This window comes from Chlorocebus sabaeus, chromosome 2, assembly GCF_047675955.1.
Source record: "Chlorocebus sabaeus isolate Y175 chromosome 2, mChlSab1.0.hap1, whole genome shotgun sequence".
NCBI lineage: Eukaryota > Metazoa > Chordata > Mammalia > Primates > Cercopithecidae > Chlorocebus > Chlorocebus sabaeus.
The window spans coordinates 100,015,779-100,034,998 of NC_132905.1; the positions used below are offsets into that span (position 1 = coordinate 100,015,779).

Genomic DNA, 19,220 nt, shown 5'->3' on the forward strand with positions numbered 1-19,220 from the left:
AGACCATCCTGGCTAACACGGTGAAACCCCGTGTCTACTACAAAATACAAAAAAAAAGTAGCCGGGCGAGGTGGCAGGCGCCTGTAGTCCCAGCTACTCGGGAGGCTGAGGCAGGAGAATGGCGTGAACCCGGGAGGCAGAGCTTGCAGTGAGCTGAGATCTGGCCACTGCACTCCAGCCTGGGCGACAGAGCAAGACTCCGTCTCAAAAAAAAAAAAAAAAAAAAAGAAATTACACCGTACTCCAGCCTGAGTGACAGAGTTAGACCCCACCTCAAAAAAAAAAAGAAAAAAAAAAAAAAAGGAAAGAAATTGAACTTCTAATTTAAAACCTTTCCTCAGAGAAAACTCCAGGCCCAACTGGCATTTCCGGTAATTTTTCCCAAACATTTAAGGCAGAAATATTATGAATACTACACAAATTCTTCTAAAGAGTATTTTAAAAAACACTTTCCAACTGCTTTCCTGAGTCCAACATCATCTTAACAGGAAAACCTGACAAAAACATTATAAAGAAAAAAAAATTATAGACCACTGTCTCTTGTAACCAGAGTTGTTAAAATCCTAACAAAATATTCTTCAAATTGAATCTAGCAATATATAAAAAGGACAATGCATCATGACCAAGGTGAGTCTACACCAGGTTTAACAAAAGTAAAAAAAAGGAATCGTAATAGGATAAAAAAAGAACCTACAAAAACCACATACTTTATAACGTACCCTCTAACACAGCAATGCCACTCCTCGGTATGTGACCATGAGAAATGGGTACCCGGGTGCTCCCAAAAGATAAGTACAAGAGTGTTCACAGTAGACACTTCATCATAACCCAGACTGAAATCTTCCTGGGTGCTGACAACAGGCAGCTGCATAGCGCGGCATTGGCGTTCAACCGAAGGCCCGAGGCAGAGAGCGCTGCTGTTACCCGAGCCACCTGGCTAACCACACGCAGGACAGCAGAAGAAGGCAACACGAATTCCGCACCTCAGGAGTTCACCCAGACAAGGTTCAAAGCAAGCAACAGAAGCCCACGACCTGGCAGGCATGTGGGCGCCCCCTCATGGGGAGAGCTGAGGGATCTGGTGGCGTCACTATGTCTAATGTTGGCACCAGTGCCTGTTCACTTCAGGAAGATCAACCTGTACACTTTTCTGAATACTGGCTACCCTCCAATAGGAAAGGTTACTTAAAAACCGCTACTGGGACACAGGTGGAGTTAGGTATGTAATGTCTTTTTAACATTATTAAAAGAGAGAGAGAAAATCCATTTGTGTGTTATAATTGTGCTATTCTGAGCCCCTAAGAGATATTTTCATGCTTCAGGGCATATGACTGGATTCTACAACATCCGAAGTCTCTTGCATGTTTCCATGAGTTTTGTTTCTGAGATGGGCCGCCAGGGCCCTGTGTTAGAGAATGATGCATCTGGGTTGTGGCCCCCGACTTGGCAGCCCCCACACTGAGTGGCAGAGCATCCTGGGCTGAGGCCCTCCTTACCTGATCTCTGCCGCCCTGTGGTCCGGGAAATGCGTGTGGAAATACTTAAGTGCCTGCATCACGGCGGAGGTGCACTCCACATACGTGTAGTCAATCATGATGTCCCCTGGGAATGGGAGGGAACAACCAAGGTGTTGAGTTTCACCCTGGCTGCCCAGGCCAAATCACGACAAGCAAGAGTGTTGCAGTGAGCCCGGGCCTGGACCCTGCCTCCCTGACCAACCTCCAGAGCAAACACTGGCCAGCCCAGGACACACACCTGTGCTACGTGAGAGCGAAGATGAGGGGAACACAGCAGAAAGCTGCGACCCCACCCCAAAAAGCCACGTGTGATGGGAGGGGACCAGAAAGGGGGGTATATGTGAGGTGCCCAGAGGTGGACCAGGGGTGAGATCCTCCCCCAAGACCAGTACAGTGGCAACCACGCACACACAGCAGCCTACCGCCCATGGCATGGGTCCCCTCAGTCTGCACAGACACCTCCCTGCAGGCGCTCTGGACACACAGCAGCCCCCACAGAACACAGCCCTGTGGACTGAGCAGGAACCAGCCCAGGCTGTGGATCTCAATTGGAACCCTCCACCGACCCCTATGTCTGACCTGATGCCCTCCTATCCACAACACAAGGATCCTGCCACCCCCGGGGATGGAGGAGCGCAGAATGGCCTGGGCTGAGGGAGGGTTCCAGACAGATCTGCTGGTGAACCTGGGCCCTTGCAGCCTTGGGCAAGGGGGAAAAGCTGGTCCCCGGGTTTGTGCACCACAGCACTGGCCAACCCCAGGTTTGTGTGCCACGGCGCTGGCTGGCCTTGGGTTTGTGTGCCACAGCGCTGGCCTTGGGTTTGTGTGCCACAGCGCTGGCCGACCACTCACCGAAGACCTCTGAGGGGTTCAGCAGCTCCAGCAAGTGCCCCCCACGCTTGGTCTCATAGGTGGCGAACCCTCCGTCAGGATTCCTCATGCTCAGCAGCTGAAATCACATAGCACCCGAGAACTCACCCACATACTGAGACACACAGGCACCCAGGCCACAGCGGAACTCTCTAGAGGCAACACTAGGGCTGACAACCGATGGGGCAGGAACAGAGGGTGGAGACCCGATTTCCACATTAACCGAGCCCTTGGGTGCCCCAAGCAGCAGCTGCAACCTCAGCCATCAGGGCCTCCGTGCACACCCACCAGGGAATATGCCCCCACACGTGCCATGACTTAGAAACCAAGTGTGTGCTGTCAGATTAGGGCAGGGTCTCCACTGGGAAACACACACAAAAGCCAGATGTGCTGAAAGGATGTGGCACCAGAACCAACAAATTCCTTCTTCAGACACCCAGCGGAAACCACCAGACAGAAAACTTGCGGGCCACACCGGCTCCTGCAAGCATCAGTGGCTGGGCTGGACACCAGCTCCGCAGTGCAGGGCCCTGTGCACACAGCCCAGCAAGGCCCCTAGGGGTCCAGCCAGAGCTCACAGTTCTCCACATATAGACGCTGTCCAAGGACAAGCTCCTACGGCCTGGCCGGAGCGTGTGCTGGGCCGGAGCCCATGGGAGTGGAAGTGAGCACGCAGCTCTCTGCAGGACACGATGTATGGACGGGGCTGCTGGGACCACAGCCTTACCACAGCCACAGCATCGCAGAGCCGCTCTCGGGGGATGTGCTCGGTGACATAGGGACACTTCTCTTGCAGGAGCAGCACAGCCTTCAAGGCCTCAGCCGTGCAGTCAGCAACGATCCAGCCGCAGTCCAGTGTGCTGAAGGAGAAGCCACCCTGCAGAGCACAAGCCGTGACCCCAGGTTGGGGGTGTCCACACCCCAGTTCTCAGACCCACCCCACAGCCACATGCATCCCACCACAGAGCACCCGGTCAGGGCAGGGGCCCATCCACCAAAGGTGTGTGTATAGCCAGGGCCCCAAGCTGGGTACATCCAGACAGACCTCCAGCTTCCAGCATAGGGACCCTCAGGGGTGCAGCCCACACCCTCAACACCTTCAGATCTCACAACGGACAGGATGGGGCCCAGGTGCCCCCCACCCCCATCGTAAACAGGCAGCAGCAGCTGTGTCCATGCCTAACTTCACAGCCTGCACCTGTGGACACAGCCCACCCCGGCTCTGAGGTCTGCTTCTTCCCTCTCCTTCCCCGGACGCCCTGACTACACTTCAGCTGTCCTTCCGAAGCCTGTGTGTGCCGTGACCACCTGAACCGCTCTGAGGCATGGCCACGTGTGCAAGCCAACTGTGCCCCCATGTGCCAGGCAGCTCAGCCACATGAGGCATGGGCCCCCACACCAGGCGTCTACCACAGCAGGACACCCAGAGATGCCAAAGGAAGAGCCCCCTTCAGACGGAAGGACCCACCCTGAGGAGGGCGGCCTCCCCTTGGGGACGGGGCAGGGATGGGGCTGGCTTCCGCATACCTTGCGCATCTGGCGGTAGTACTTCTGGTAGTCGGGAGGGTTATCTGGGACCTGGGCAGCACCAACGGTAAATGTGGAAGCAGAGAACACGTCACCACGGGACATCCCCATCTGGGACATCACTGAGACAGACTGGGCAGGACCGGAGAGGCAGGACGTGCCCAGGAGCTTACTCTGCCGGCCACAGCCATCATGGTGCTGCGAGGCACCCGAGGGCCTGCACCTGTTCAGCTCACCACCCACGGCTGCTGGGAAACGTGACTGGCCATCGAGGGCTGAAACCAGCCCAGACGGGAGGCACCTGACTCCCCTGTGATCTCCCCACTGGCCAGAAGGCAGGAAGGGGGCCCAGGTCTCTGCGGTGTGCTCTGTGCCAGGGGCCCCCGCTGCCTCCTGAACAACCCCAGCTCCATGGACCTCAACTCCTGGGCTGCCTCTCACCTCAGTGAAAACGAAAGAGGCCTGGAGTGCAGGAGGGTTCAGTCAGCCTCCCCAAGTCCCCATCACCCAAAGCAAGTCCCCGGCAGGAGCAGGAGCAGGCTGCCATAGGGGCAGGCACAGCAGGACCATGCTCCTCCTCTGCTTGAGCCCAAGATGGGTGCCAGCCTCAGCCACATGGAGGCCAGGAAGACCCAGAAGCCCTGCAGAAGCATGTCCTGGGGAGAGGTGAAGGGTGGGAGATGGCGCTGGGGGGCAGTGGTTCCAGGCAGAGGGACACTGGCTGAGGCATGGGAGACATGGGAGGTTGCGGTGCATGTATGGGATGACTGTGGCTGCAGACTGGGGTGCAGGCATGTGTGAGAGACACTGAGGTCAAACTAGGGGCTCGGGCAGGGTCTGTGGGCAGCTGATCTGGCAGGACGGACCGGGGCTTTCGCTGCAGTCTCAGGAGGAAAAGTCCACAGGCTGGCATCACCTCCATGGGCAGAGGTGCTTCAGAGACACGGAGGTGCCGTGTAGGCTGTGCAGCTCAGGGTACACAGCCCCTGCCCATGCCTGGCCCCTGCACACAGTGGCTCCAACATGAGCAGGATGCAGAGACTGCCAGCACCTCCAGCACCCTGAAGGCCTCAGAGAGCTGCCCCAGGTGAGGCCAGCCCGAGGAGGACTGGTGGGTGGAGCAGGGGCTAGGGAGGGGAGGGTGGGGTGACCTGAAAAACCAGTGCAGGAAATAGGGCAGGGTGGAGGTGAGGTGGGCACTTCTGCCTGCAGGAGCTCCCGGCCCTGATCCCCCTCTTCAGCCCCCTCAGAGCCCCAGGCACTGGCCTCACCTGCGAGAGTCGTAGGAACTCGTGTGCTTTCTGCAGGCAGGACGAAAACTCGGGCCTGTGGTGCCCGCCTGCCTGGAAGAGACAGGACAGAGAGGCTGAGCTGCCCCTGCACGGCCAGCATGGCTGGGCTGGTTTCCCAATGGTCCTGGCCACATCCCGCCCTCACTGGGAACCAGAATCAAACTGGCGGACATCTCTAGACAGTGCCAGCGTTTCTTGTTGCACTTACCTTTAAAGACAAAAAAGCAAAAGTCCATAAGATATGACTGAAGATGGAAGGGCACAGAAGAGACCATTTATGGATGCCAGTACCCACCTGCCTGGCCAGCATCTATGCCCAGGGGATCTCCAGCACCCTGCGTGGGCAGGCCCCTTGCGTGGCCCAGCCCTCAGGACTCTCCAGAAACACTTTCGGAATCCCACTGACCTCATTCCCACCAGCGTAAAAATCCACTCGTTTTTCTCCAGTACTGGCTGGAGAATGCCCATAACAAGCACAAGCAGTTCCAGTTCTTTTTTTTTGAGACAGAGTCTCACTCTGTCACCCAGGCTGGAGTGCAGTGGTACAATCTTGGCTCACTGCAACCTCCACCTCCCGGGTTCAAGCAATTCTCTCCCTCACCCTCCCAACTAGCTGGGATTATAGGTGCCCACCATCACGCTCAGCTAACTTTTGTGTATTTTTAGTAGAGACGTGGTTTCACCATCTTGGCCAGGCTGGTCTTGAACTCCTGACCTTGTGATCCACCCGCCTCAGCCTCCCAAAGTGCTGGGATCACAGGCGTGAGCCACCGTGCCTGGCCCGAGCAGTTCCAGTTCTAAGAGCCTGGAGTCCCACTCCTGCCCGCACTCTCAGAAAGAGCCTTCACCAGGCTCCCCTTCTCACATGGCCTCCAGCCCCTGCCCTCCCAAGGCCCCTGACCCAGCCCAATACCCAGGGCTGCTGGCCAAGGCTGCCCCCTCCACAGCACGACCATCTGAAGCCAGAGGCCAGAGCCCAGATCACTGGAAATACCAAGGAGTGGCAACCATGTGGCCAGCAGTGCTGCCCTCAGGTGAACGCGTGGGCTCACGTGCACAGGAAGGTCAGCTGAGGCTGAGAAAAGAGGAGCCACGAACCTCAAGCAGAGCTTGGATGGCGAAGGCGGTGTCCCAGATCTGTGAGCCGTTGGTGCCCTACACACAAAGGACGGTGTTACAGCAGCGGGTGCAGCCCCTCTCACTCCCAGCCACTGCCTCCAGGATCCAATGGGCACCTGAGGGCCAGGTGTGGGGGTTCCCACCCAGCCAACACTCAGCCTCAGGCTCTGAGCCCTGGGCACCCCTCATGGCTGACAAGGGCCTCAGAGAAGGCTGAGCCCTGCAGGCAGACACAGGTCGGGGAGCCTCGTGGAGCCCCCACCTTTCTTCATGAGCCACCAGGCAGGACAGCGTCCCTCTGAGGACACTTCTAGGACTGGACGATCTGTCAGAGGCTCCGGTACCCACACACAGAGCATCCAGCTGCTCTCACCCAGTGACAGTAGCGCACCTCAGTCATGGTGACGCTTGGAAATGAACCCCATTTCTTTTTTTTTTTTTGAGATGAAGTCTCACTCTATCGCCCAGGTTGGAGAGCAGTGATGCGATCTCAGCTCACTGCAACCTCCGCCTCCTGGGTTCACGCCATTCTCCTGAATCAGCCTCCAGAGTAGCTGGGACCACAGGCACCCGCCAGCTAATTTTTTTTGTATTTTTTAGTAGAGTTGGGGTTTCACCATGTTGGCCAGGATGGTCTCAATCTCCTGACCTCGTGATCTGCCCTCCTCGGCCTCCCAAAGCGTAGGGATTACAGGCGTGAGCCACCACCGCACCCGGCCAACAAGTACACCTGGAGGTGATGGGAATTCTGCACAGGGCTGGGAAGGCCCCACCTCATATCTCACCCCGAGCTGGGCTCACAGGTACACACTCTGGTCTCAGTTCAAAGGGCCAGTGACCAAACCCTAGTGAGACAGAGTTGGGCACTGACCAAGACAGACACGGGGATTGGGCGGACGGTGGTGTGTGGCAGAGGCATCCAGACACCACGCACTGGAGGGACAAGGCAGGGACCACCAGAAAAGCATTCTCGCCAAAGAAACACAACGGGACCAAGCCTCAGGGCCTGGCCAGTTTACAAAAACTCAGGGAACAGCAGGAGCAACCAGTCAGATCTGGAATGTGAAGCTCTTCAGGGACAAATCTTCCAGGAGGAGAAAAGAGACCACAGAGACTGCTGGACTAACAGGAGCTCAAAGACCAACAACCAAAGGCCTGTGTGAATGGCCTGAATCCTGATTCACACACACCAGCCATAACGTGAGGACTACACTTAGGAACCGTCATGAAGCTTGTTGGGTGTGACAACCTCAGAGCAATTTTGTAAAAACACAGACGCCCTCATCAGCTTGAGGTGCACTGAGGAGTCGGAGATGTGGGACAGGGAGGGTCAGGGAGGAGGGTCAGGGAGGGTCAGGGAGGGAGGGACAGGGAGGGCTGGACAGGGAGGGAGGGACAGGGAGGGAGGGACAGGGAGGACCAGGGAGGGAGGGTGAGAGAGGGAGGGACAGGGAGGGAGGGACAGGGAGGACCAGGGAGGGAGGGTGAGAGAGGGAGGGACAGGGAGGGAGGGACAGGGAGGACCAGGGAGGGAGGGCTGGACAGGGAGGGAGGGACAGGGAGGGAGGGACAGGGAGGGAGGGACAGGGAGGACCAAGGAGGGAGGGACAGGGAGGGCCGGACAGGGAGGGAGGGACAGGGAGGGACAGGGAGGGAGGGACAGGGAGGGCTGGACAGGGAGGGAGGGACAGGGAGGGCTGGACAGGGAGGACCAGGGAGGGAAGGTGAGAGAGGGAGGGTGAGAGAGGGAGGGACAGGGAGGGAGGGACAGGGATGGAGGGACAGGGAGGGCTGGACAGGGAGGACCAGGGAGGGAGGGACAGGGAGGGAGGGACAGGGATGGAGGGACAGGGAGGGCTGGACAGGGAGGACCAGGGAGGGAGGGACAGGGAGGGAGGGACAGGGAGGACCAGGGAGGGAGGGTGAGAGAGGGAGGGACAGGGAGGGAGGGCCAGGGAGGGAGGGACAGGGAGGGAGGGACAGGGAGGACCAGGGAGGGAGGGTGAGAGAGGGAGGGACAGGGAGGGAGGGACAGGGAGGACCAGGGAGGGAGGGCTGGACAGGGAGGGAGGGACAGGGAGGGAGGGACAGGGAGGACCAGGGAGGGAGGGCTGGACAGGGAGGGAGGGACAGGGAGGGAGGAACAGGGAGGACCAGAGAGGGAGGGTCAGGGAGGGAGGGACAGGGAGGGAGGAACAGGGAGGATCAGGGAGGGAGGGACACGGAGGGAGGGACAGGGAGGGCCGGACAGAGAGGGCAGGACAGGAAGGGTTGGACAGGGAGGGCCAGGGAGGCCAGGGCCTGCTCTAGGGCTTGTTACTCACCTCTACTTTGCCTGTTTTGAAAACCTTTTCACAAAACACGGACAGTGTCCAGGGAGCCTCTGGAGAGCTCAAGGCCAGCTGGGTAAAAGCTCGTGGCTGGGGGCACCTGGCACCAAGGGTAGCCCTGGGGCGGGCAGTGCTGGGCCCATGTGTGTCCATCCCAAATGTGACACCCAGGACACCTCTGGAGACTCCATATTCCCACACTGAATCAGTGTGGGGGACAGAAGACAGGCCCCGCAGGGCGTAACCCTCCTTAGACCACAAGGCACAGGGCAACGCTTTCTGGGTTTCTGACACACCCACTGTGTCAATGAACAAAGGGGCACGGGCTCAGCCCAGTCGGACAGGACTGGGGTCTCTAGGGCCCCCAGAGCCAGGACAGGACCAGGGTCAGCCAGGATCCCACACTGGCCTCCCCACTATCTTGTGCTTGGTGCCCCTCATGACTGGGTTCCAGCCCACTCAGGCCAAGTCCTCGGGGAGCTCCCAGGCCCGGCCACAGGCCACCACGGTCCTCCAGGCTCCTGTCCTGTCCACCCAGGACCTGAAGAAGGAGCCTCTTAAATTAAGAGTGCACGGAGGAGAAGCCCCCACGAAACAGAGCCACTTCCTGCCACAGTAACAAGATGAGAGCTTCTGCAGCTCTGGGTCTGTCGTTACACAGTTGAGCCCACTCGGACCATCAGGGCAAAAAGCAAACACGACAGCTGCAGACAGACATTCGAGAACTGTGGGCACCCACAGGAACACGGCCAGAGGCCTCAACTGACGCAGCCTCTGGTCACACGCTGCCGGGACCTGGTCCAGGAGGAGTTATTTCTGAACCCCAAAGGAAAAATAATAAAGGGTAGAAATGACTGCAAAGGAAGCAGGCAGCCACAGTCCTGCAGCCCTTACCTGCATCTTCATGCCGTCAAGGCCCATCCTGTGAGGACAAAAAAAGCCCAAGTCAGGTGCAAGGAGAAAGCTGGAAGCCCAGCTGGCTACCCAGACCCTGCACCCAGGAGGGTCCCAGAGAGGGGGTCTGTCCCCTCCCCCGAGGCCTGGCACTGGCCTGGATACCACCCCAGCTGGGCTGCTGGGCTCCTGGGCATGAGGGCCACACTCTATGGAAGACAGGACACACTCACCCAGGAGGGGCACACCCAAGGCAAGGGGCAGTGGGAGGCTCCCTCACCCCAGGCTGCGCCATCCCTGCCGCCCTCGTGCAGTGCCGAGGGACCAGAGGAAGAGGCCTGCACGCGGAGGCTTCCCACTGTGGGACGGCTCTGTGCCCTCCATGACAGCAGCCCCACCTCCAAGGCACAGTCCATGGCCGACAAGCTCCCCTTGTCCACAGGCCTCCGTGACACCAACCTGAAGCTGCCCTGCTACCTACCACCCCCTTCCTCACTCTACCTTCTGGGACCACCCCACGCTTCCACTGGGTGGCAAATCTTCGAATTCAAAGACAACCCTCATTGGCTTCCACAAGCCCTGACACTGCTGGTTCCTGGTGGTACTCCCTGGCAGCATTCCCAGATGGCACCGTGGGGCCCCCTCACTGGGACGCAGCCGGGGCTCAGACCCAGCCTTCGTGAGAGGCCTCACCAGCACATCCCAGCCACACTCACCAGAGATAGTCCGGGATTCTGGAGACGTGCTCCTGGAAGGCAGTGGAGGCGGGCCCGTCCACATACCAGCGCACAAGCATGTTGATGGTTTTCGAGATCTGCAGGAGATGCAGCCCTGTCAGGGCTCTGCTCCAGACCCACAGCAGCCCCCAGGGACAAGGTCCCGTCCAGACCCACAGCAGCCCCCAGGGACAAGGTCCCATCCAGAACCACAGCAGCCCCCAGGGACAAGGTCCGGTGCAGCTCACTCAGGGCCAGGACAGGGACCTTCTGCTCTAACAGGCGTTTCCTGAGTGACGATGGGCAACAACTGTGTCCCCAGGACCTGACTCAGACAGAGGCAGTGTTGGCCGAGTCCACAGCCTGGCTTAGCGTGTGAGGACTGACCGGCACTCCATCAGGGAGAAGCAAGGGGGTTCCAGGAGGAGCCAGAGGGGCGTGGGCTACCAGGTGCCTTAGAGACAATACAGGGGACAGAGGACGGGGCCTGAGGGGCCCAGGAAGAGATGCGAAGACAGGACTGTAGCAGTAGGGACTGATTGCCCCCCTTCTTCCTCAGAACAGAACGTTCCAGAGGCCCCCAACTTTTTACTTATGGATCTCACAAGTCAAGATCCAATTGTAAGCGTGTTTCTATGCATTTAGTACAGATGTGCTCTACGTGGGATTAAACCAAAACCCACAAAGAACCACACCACTGCTGAGCAGCAAACGAGGGACCCGCTGCAGGGTCCGTCAGAATTGGTGATTCACTGAGGTGGCAAGAGGCCCCGAAAACCCGAGATGCAGTGCCAGGGTGGGACTCAGTGGCCAGTGCCACCTGGGTATGTCTAGAGAATGCCCAGGCCGACCCACTACGCCGCAGCAGCTACGGCACAGCCCAGGGGCTGCTGACTCTGTCAGGAGGCAGCCCTGCACCAGTAGCCCGGGGACTGCACCTCCAAGGTCACTGAACTGGCCCACACCTGGCCCCCTGCAGGCCCCACAGAGGCTAGCGCTCCAAGTCCCTAGCTAGGCAGGAGGAATCAGGAGTGGAACCCAAGGACCCTGCTACCCCCACCCACCCTGGGCATGTCTAAATCGGATGGGAGAATGGCGAATGATGAACTATTTGGGGAGAGGAATTCGGAGGGAACCAAGTGAGGAAAAAGCACCCCTCCCAGCTAGGCAACAGGATCTCAGGAAGGGGCCTCCAGGAGAGTGTCCAGGCACACTGAGGACAAGAGCTGGTGGGGGACGGAAGGACAGGTCGAATGTGGTGGGGCGGCTTCACTGAGCTGGGCGTGCAGGGGACCAGGACAGAAGCCCTCAAACGTTTGTGGGATCAGAGGGCCACCTCCCAAATGGAGGTGCTCCAGGAGACCCCACTCCCAGCTCACAGCCCGGCCTCCAGGACTTCACTCTCGGACCTTAACCCTCAAGGGCTGCAGTCAGCAGCCAGGCAGGGGCACTGACCGGGCCAATGCTGATGCTCTTGGTGAATCGGTCGTCAGCCACAATGTGTTCATACAGCTTCTGAACAGCCCGCTGCCGCAGGTGGGCACTGTGGTGGCGCTCATACAGGTTGAGGAGCGCTGCAGGGGACGCAGGTCAGCGGATGCCAGACACCATGACACTGGCCTCGGCCTGGAGCCCCGTGCACTGCAGCACCCGGACTTGCCCTTCCCCAGGGTTCCCCCACAACCCACCCCCAGGCCTGGTCTCTGAGCTCCTCCTTCCCGGCCCAGGAGGGGCTGCCGCACACCTCCTACCACACACCCTTGCACAGGGTGGGCTCCTGAAAGTGGAAGACCAGCTGGTTCTCGGGGGGGAGGGGCAGGGCAATGAGATCCCGCCTCGGGGCCTGGCACAGAGTGGGTGGCCCAGTGCCACTGGCAGGGGATGAGTGCGTGAATGAATGGGCAACACCCTGACCCCCGGCTGCCCTGCCAGCCCCTCAGGAGGTGCTCACCGTACACCACGTGGAGCAGCCAACTGTGCGGCGTGTACAGCTCGTCCGGGGCCACGTTGTTCCTCTGTGCCGGCCAGTCGATGCTGGCGAAGTCCTCCACATAGAGCTCCTGGTGGGGGCAGTGTCTGAGCCTTGGGGCCTGGGGGCACCCGGCAGGCCTGGCTCAAACCAGGAGGGGTGGCCTCCCACCACATGCCCCAGGGCCCCGGGCTAGTCCCTTCCTGGGTGGGGGTCCCTCCAGCAACTGACCCCAAGGGCACACGAAGGCCCCCTGTGTGAGGACTGCTCTGAGGAGCTCCCCAGCTCCGTGAGCCCCAGGTCTGCCCAGAAGCTCATTTCCTCCCTCTGCCCCTCCTCCTTCCCCAGGACAGGCCTGATAAACATCCTGCACCTCAAACCCCGCCTCAGGCCTGCTTCCAGAGCACACAGTGCGCATCTGCCTCCTGCATCCCTTGAGTCCTGGAAGTCCCCCCAGGAACCCTGGGCTACAGCTGCTGGCTGTCCCATAGCACAAGTGCCCTCTGGGCAGAGCTTGCTCACTATTTATTATAGAATGGAGGAAAGTGGAGGCTCTGCTCTAATCACAGGGCTCTCGGCTCCACAGGGCCGCCAGGTGAGTGGACAGGTGTGGTTGGATTCCAGAAGCCCCAGGCCCTGTGGGTCCCAGCCCCGGAGGCCCTCGCTTTGTTCCCTCATAAGGTCCTACCTGGCGGAGGCTCTGGACCAGCGGGTCCTCCGTGGCACTCAGCCGAATGGCATAGCAGTAGCTCATGGGCAGGTACACCTGCCGGCAGTGGCACCAGAGTGTGGAGGGGTGTGCCGGTGCCCAGTCAGGAAACAGCCTGGGGCAACGGCAAGAGTCAGTGGGAGACCCCAAGACTCAAACCTGCCCCCTCCGCCAGCATCCATACCTTGGGCCCTTCCAAGCATGAACACTGGTGGATGGCTATTCCCCACCACGTCAGTGCATCTGCGGGCATTTCCCAACCGTGCTCCTGAGGGGGACAGTTGAACTGCAGGTGCACCCTCCGAGGAGCTACACCTCCTAGTTTGGTCAGCATTTTGCATACTAAAGCCAGGTGATAGAGCTCCTAAAGGCTTAGGATTGTCTGTGGGTTTCTTAGCTACAACAAACGTACCTTGGTAACATAAAACATCAACAACAGGGATATGGTGTGAGGGCCCCAGGGAACACTCTCGGCTGTCTTTGCAACTTTCCCAGAAAATGGAAAGTACTCCAAAATTTAAAGTTTACTTTTAAAAGGTTAAGAAACTTTGAGTGCAGTGGCTCACGCCTATAACCCCAGCACTTTGGGAGGCCGAGGCTGGTGAATCACTTGAGGTCAGGAGTTTGAGACCAGCCTAGCCAACATGGCGAAACCCTGTCTCTACTAAAAACACAGAAATTAGCCAGGTGTAGTGGTATGTGACTCTAGTCCCAGCTACTCAGGAGGCTGAGGCAGGAGAATCGCTTGAACCTAGGAGGAGGAGGTTGCAGTGAGCCGAGATTGTACCACTGCATACAGCCTGGTGACAGAGCGAGACTCTGTCTCAAAAAAAAAGAAAAAAGAAACTGTAGGTCTGTGGAATCTCCCTAAGGCCTGGGTCTTTGATCACTGTCTGCTGACATTAGCACAGTTCCACCAGCTTCCCACGGTCTGTGCGTGCCTCAGGTTTTCTCTACCCTTTCCCTGCTAGCCCCCATCCTTATGTGATGCCACAGGAGGGTGAGCAATGATGAGCTTTCCCTGCTCCCTGACTGTGGCGTCGGGCCTTGGCCCACTTCCACATCCACTTACTTAAAATGGTGTTGTTGTTTTTTTTTTTTACATTTTGGGTTATACTTCCAGCATTTCTGCAGCTGGAGTGGTTCAGGTCTGTGGTCCTCCTTTCACCTCCCAACCCACCCTCCAAGCAACTCCAGCAAAGACAAGCAGCACCCCAGTGTGCTCCTGCAGCAGCACTGACTGACGGCCCCACCAAGTGGAGCAGATGAGACGCCCTCACCAGCACCAGCGTGTGGACTCCATACCCCTCCTGCCCTGGCAGCTGTGCCGACTGCCGTCTCAGTCCTTCCTCTGCTGCTCATTACACATGGGTGAGGTGCAGAGTCCAGCTTGCACCTGAATGGCCCCAGGACACCTCCCAACCCATGTGCTCTATGGCCCTACCCTGCCCCCTACTCTGTCAGCTCTGTCTACGCTCTGGGGGTGATCTCGCCATCCCCGTGCCTCCCCTCACCACCCAAACTGGCTTCCGGGGTGAAACCCCCGGCCTTTGTATCAGGACACTGCTGTCCCCTCTTGAGCAGTCCCTTCACTTCCTGCCAGCTTGATCCCCCCTCCACCAAAGTCATCTAACACAAGGGACCCCCAGCCGTGCTGACAGCTCTCTAGGGGAGATCCCCACCAGGGTTCCCACAGCACTCCAGGAAGCCAGCAGGGTTCCTGTATAACGGGGTATAATGTATAACGGGGTAAACTCATATGCATGAGTGTTTAATGGGGAGATGTTCACTGCTTTCAATTGATAGCCACAAAATGTTACAAGACAGTGGTTAAAGACACCAGGTAAGGCCGGGTGTAGTGGCTCATGGCTCCCAGCACTTTGGGAGGCCAAGGCAGGTGGATCACCTGAGGTTAGGAGTTTGAGACCAGCCTGGCCAACAGAGTGAAACCCTGTCTCTACTAAAAATACAAAAATTAGCTGGGTGTGGTGGCCTGAGACTGTAATCCCAGCTCCTCGGGAGGCAGAGGCAGGAGAATCGCTTGAATCCGGGAGGCGGGGGTTGCAGTGAGCCAAGATCATGCCACTGCACTCCAGCCTGAGCAAGACACTGTCTCAAAACAAAACAGAACAAAAAAACACCAGATGATAAGAAATTAATGTTGATTTTGCTGAGTATTTAAACAGTATGTGGTTCTGTTTAAAAAAACAAACACTGATCTTTTTTTTTTGAGACAGAGTCTCGCTCTGTTGCCAGGCTGGACTGCAGTGGCACAATCTTGGCTCACTGCAACCTCTGCCTCCCAGGTTCAAATGATTCTCCTGCCTCAGCCTCCCGAGTAGCTGGAAACTAAAGGCGTGGGCCGCCATGCCCAGCTAATTTTTGTATTTTTAGTAGAGACAGATTTCACCACGTTGGCCAGGATGGTCTCGATCTCTTGACCTTGTGATCTGCCCGCCTTGGCCTCTGGAAGCACTGGGATTACAGGCGTGAGCCACCGCACCTGGCCGCAAACACTGATCTTTTAAAGGCACACACACTGAGTCCACAGGTGAGGTGTCCCGTTGGGACACACTTCACATTCACCAGCAAAGGAGACAAGCACAGTAGTAGCAACACAGGACGCCCCTGCGCTGGCTGGGGGAGGGGCAGCCTCCCCCTACTCCTACAGATGCTCAGAGTCTTCCATAGCAAGATGGAAGCCACTCAGCCCTGCCTGCAGCCTGACTCGGGGTACCTCCATCCATGGCACAGCCTCCTTCCTGCCCAGTTGGGAACCTCCCCCTTTCTGTATCCCTATAGAACTCAAGCTCGATCAGGGCCTCTGCCAGGAGCCTAACTCCCCCCACCCACAGAATGACCACCCCTCTCTGTGTCACAGCCTGCACCTGACCCACGCATGGTCCCTGTCACTCTACTCCTCGGGACGGCAGCAGCGGCCCAACAACCAAATCAACAGCAGACATACCACATCTCTGGGAACAGGGTATTGAGGCCTTCCCAGCTGTAAACATTCAGGACAGCCAGCCAGAACTTCCCCCAGGAGGGGATGGCCACAGCACCACCTGAAGGGACAGAGAATAGGCCCATGTCATCTGCTTCCTGTCAGCAAAGCCAGCACTACTCTAGCTGGGAAGCTTCACCCTCTGGGAGTCACGTGTGCCCCTCTCCATGAGCCAAGGGCAGCCACATGCGGATCTTGCAACCCCCATGTGCGAAGCAGGTTCCACAGTGCTCAGAACTGCCCTGGATACACGGCTCCTAGGTGGAACCAGTGGCTTTCCTGGGAGTGAGTGTGTTCAGCCCCAGGAGAGGTGTTTGTAACCCCTGGCCCCAGGAAGGAGCACATGAAGACAGCTACCTGGGAAGGTCCAGGGACACCTCAGTGCTCAGGTGAGCGAGGGGCCCAGGTGCACATGCACCTGGAGAAGGCAATGCGGGGAAGTGACAGCGCACATTCGGCCTCGCCCTCTGAGCCAAGCCTGGGCTGCCCCCATCTGTGTCATCTCCACTTGGCAGACTGGTCCCGTACGGGAACAAGGACGACCCCAGACTCCAGAGTAGCTCCAGCACACCGGCCCCACGCCAGAGCCACTTCAGTAGCATGCAGTTCTGGCACAGCCACGCCATCTAAACACGCTTCTGAGGAGTCCCTGCTCCAAACCCCAAAAGGTATGCAAAAGTCAAAGACTCACAAAGCTACTAGGCAAAGTGCAGCCTAAACACATTCCTTCACCACACAGGCACCAGGAGTGTGGTGGGAACCAGACAGCAGCCTTGGGGACGCAGCATCAATGACACCAAAGGCTGACAGTGAACTGATGACAACAGTGACAAGCCCATGAAGAAAGAAGGCAGGATCTCGTGAGAATGCGTAACAGGACACTCCATCTGGCATGGTAGGTCAGGAAGAGGTCCTCAAAGAAGGAACATGTAAAGTGTGAGCCAGCGGGGCAGGAGTGGAAGGTAAGAGGCTCCAGGTTAAGGAAGCAGTGCACGGCGAGCCCTGGGATAGCAACGGCCTTTGAGGAGCTGACAGGAGGCCCCTGTGCATGGAGCAGAGAGCAGGGCAGGTGGGATTGGCTACGGAAGGTCCATGAAAGGCAGAAAACAAGACCAGGCCAGGCTCTGCAGAGCCACAACATGAACTAGGTTTTCTTGGAGAAGCAGGAGCCATGGATTCCCTTGGGCTGGAACTGCCCTCAGGGCCTATAGGCAAGAGGAGAGGTAGCCAGGCTGGGGCTTGGAGAGGTAGCCAAGGGCTTGGAGAGGTGGACAGCCAGGGCTTGGAGAGGTAGCCAGGCCGCGGGTTGGAGAGGTGGACAGCCAGGGCTTGGAGAGGCGGATAGCCCGGGGCTTGAACAGGTGGACAGCCGGGACTTGGAGAGGTAGACAGTTGGGGCTTGGAGAGGTAGACAGCCAGGGCTTGGAGAGGCGGATAGCCCGGGGTTTGGAGAAGTGGACAGCCAGGGCTTGGAGAGGTAGCTAGGCCGGGGCTTGGAGAGGTAGACAGCCAGGGCTTGGAGACGTAGACAGCCAGCTCGGAAGGTGCAAGCTCCAGGCCTGCTCTCGCCTGTGGTCAGGCTGCCCCAAGAAGGTGGACATATTAACATACTTCGTTTAAGTCTTTGCCAGTTCAGGAAACAAACAGAATTACCTAGTTGTCCTAATTTGCTTTGCTTTTTTATTTTTTCAGAGACAGGGTCTCACTCTGTCACCCAGGCTGGAGTGCAGTGGTACAATCAGCTCACTGCAACCCAGAACTCCCGGGCTCCAGTGATCCTCCTGCCTTACTAGCCTCCAAGCAGCTGGGACTACAGGTGCGTATCATCACACCTGGATAATATTTTATTGTTTTTGTAGAGACCAGGTCTCACCATGTTGCCCAGGCTGGCCTCAAACTCCTAGGTTCAACTAGTCCTTCCACCTCAATCTCCCAAAGTGCTGGAACTGCAGGCGTGAGCCACTGTGCCTGGCTCTTAATTTGTTTTTTTAAAAAAACGATGCCTAGGTTAAACAGTTTCTGCCTACTTCCGTTTTGACAAATTCCCTGCTCATGTGCTTTGCCCATTGTTTCAGCTGGAAGTGCATCTTTCTGTATCTCGTATGCGAGAGCTCATTATCGAGATGACACGAACTCCCGGCCCAGGACATGCTGCACAGGCCATACCTTTCTTGTGAAGAATGTTACGGGCTCGTACCAGGTCAGGATCGTCAGGCCCAACGCCCAGAATTCTGAGAGACACATAGTTGAGCGCAGTCCCAAACACGGTGGACTTATCCTCAATGTGCCTAGAGGGGCAGAGGACAGGTGAGAAACTGGTACCTGTCCTTACTTCTAAGAAATAAAGTAAAACTTTCTGTGGAGTTTCCTCAGAAACTAAGAATGCTAAAACACCTTACCCTGACATAACGTGCCACCACAGGAGACCCCCGGGCAGCCACTCTGCAGTATAGATTCACGCACCTCCCATGACAACCGAGTCCCCCGCACCTTCCTCACCCTGACCCACCTGCTCTACGCCTTCCCACGCCTGAGTCAACACTTCTAGCCCCAGGGCGGTTCACTTTGGGCTACAGCTCTGCTCCCAAAGCGTGTGCCACACAGCAAGAAAGCTGTCAGGCCCTGCCTCCACCTGCTGCCAGCCCAGAGTCAAAGGCAATTTTCTTCTGCCTTAAGTGGTAACAGACTGACAGTTTTCACATGTGGGCCTCAAGAGTGTCCTAACAGTCACAAAACCCATTTAACAAAAGATGTGAGGCCGAGGCCCCACCTGCACAGCCTCCAGCCCACTCCCCTCCTGCTAGTCTCTCCGAACCCACCCCGGGCCCACAGCTGCAATCACTCCTAATCCTTGGCAGCTGCCCGGAAACCCAAGCATCTCCTACATCATGAGAACACACACATGCACATGTGCAGTGACACGGGGGAGGCACACTCACAGGCCCCATCCACCGTCGGGCAGCTGCACTGACCGCAGGTACCGCACAATCTCTTCTTTGTATCCGGCTGGCAGAGGGATGCGTGCCACGTGGCAAGTGATCAGGAGGCCTGTGTGGCAGGAGAGATGTTCCTCGCTGGGGGCAGGCGGTCATCACTGCTAAGACCAGGCCCCTTTCCTCCTGAGCACCTCACTCCAACAGGAAGCTACCTCCTTCTCATGAAAACACCCGCCGAAAGGCCATTCCTCCCAAGCCCCCATGGGGGACTTTGGGAACAGGGCCAGAGGGAACGTCAGCCACAGCACAGGCAATGCTCCTTGCCTAGGGCCTGCAG

The 19,220-nt window shown here is 57.8% G+C and overlaps 1 protein-coding gene across 2 annotated transcripts in view; it reads right to left on the reverse strand.

The window, feature by feature from the left end:
- LSS (lanosterol synthase) overlaps positions 1-19,220 on the reverse strand; it is a 37,401-nt gene that overhangs the window by 14,315 nt on the left and 3,866 nt on the right. For both annotated transcript variants that reach the window (XM_007970719.3, XM_037984965.2), the window contains exons 4-17: positions 18,887-18,995; positions 18,114-18,235; positions 15,912-16,008; positions 12,923-13,058; positions 12,217-12,325; positions 11,721-11,839; positions 10,266-10,363; positions 9,550-9,577; positions 6,305-6,361; positions 5,186-5,257; positions 3,915-3,965; positions 3,115-3,264; positions 2,370-2,466; positions 1,497-1,602 (exon numbers count right to left, since the gene is read on the reverse strand). In XM_007970719.3, the coding sequence (XP_007968910.1) occupies positions 1,497-1,602; positions 2,370-2,466; positions 3,115-3,264; positions 3,915-3,965; positions 5,186-5,257; positions 6,305-6,361; positions 9,550-9,577; positions 10,266-10,363; positions 11,721-11,839; positions 12,217-12,325; positions 12,923-13,058; positions 15,912-16,008; positions 18,114-18,235; positions 18,887-18,995 (1,351 nt within the window). The remainder of the gene's footprint in view (positions 1-1,496; positions 1,603-2,369; positions 2,467-3,114; positions 3,265-3,914; positions 3,966-5,185; positions 5,258-6,304; positions 6,362-9,549; positions 9,578-10,265; positions 10,364-11,720; positions 11,840-12,216; positions 12,326-12,922; positions 13,059-15,911; positions 16,009-18,113; positions 18,236-18,886; positions 18,996-19,220) is intronic.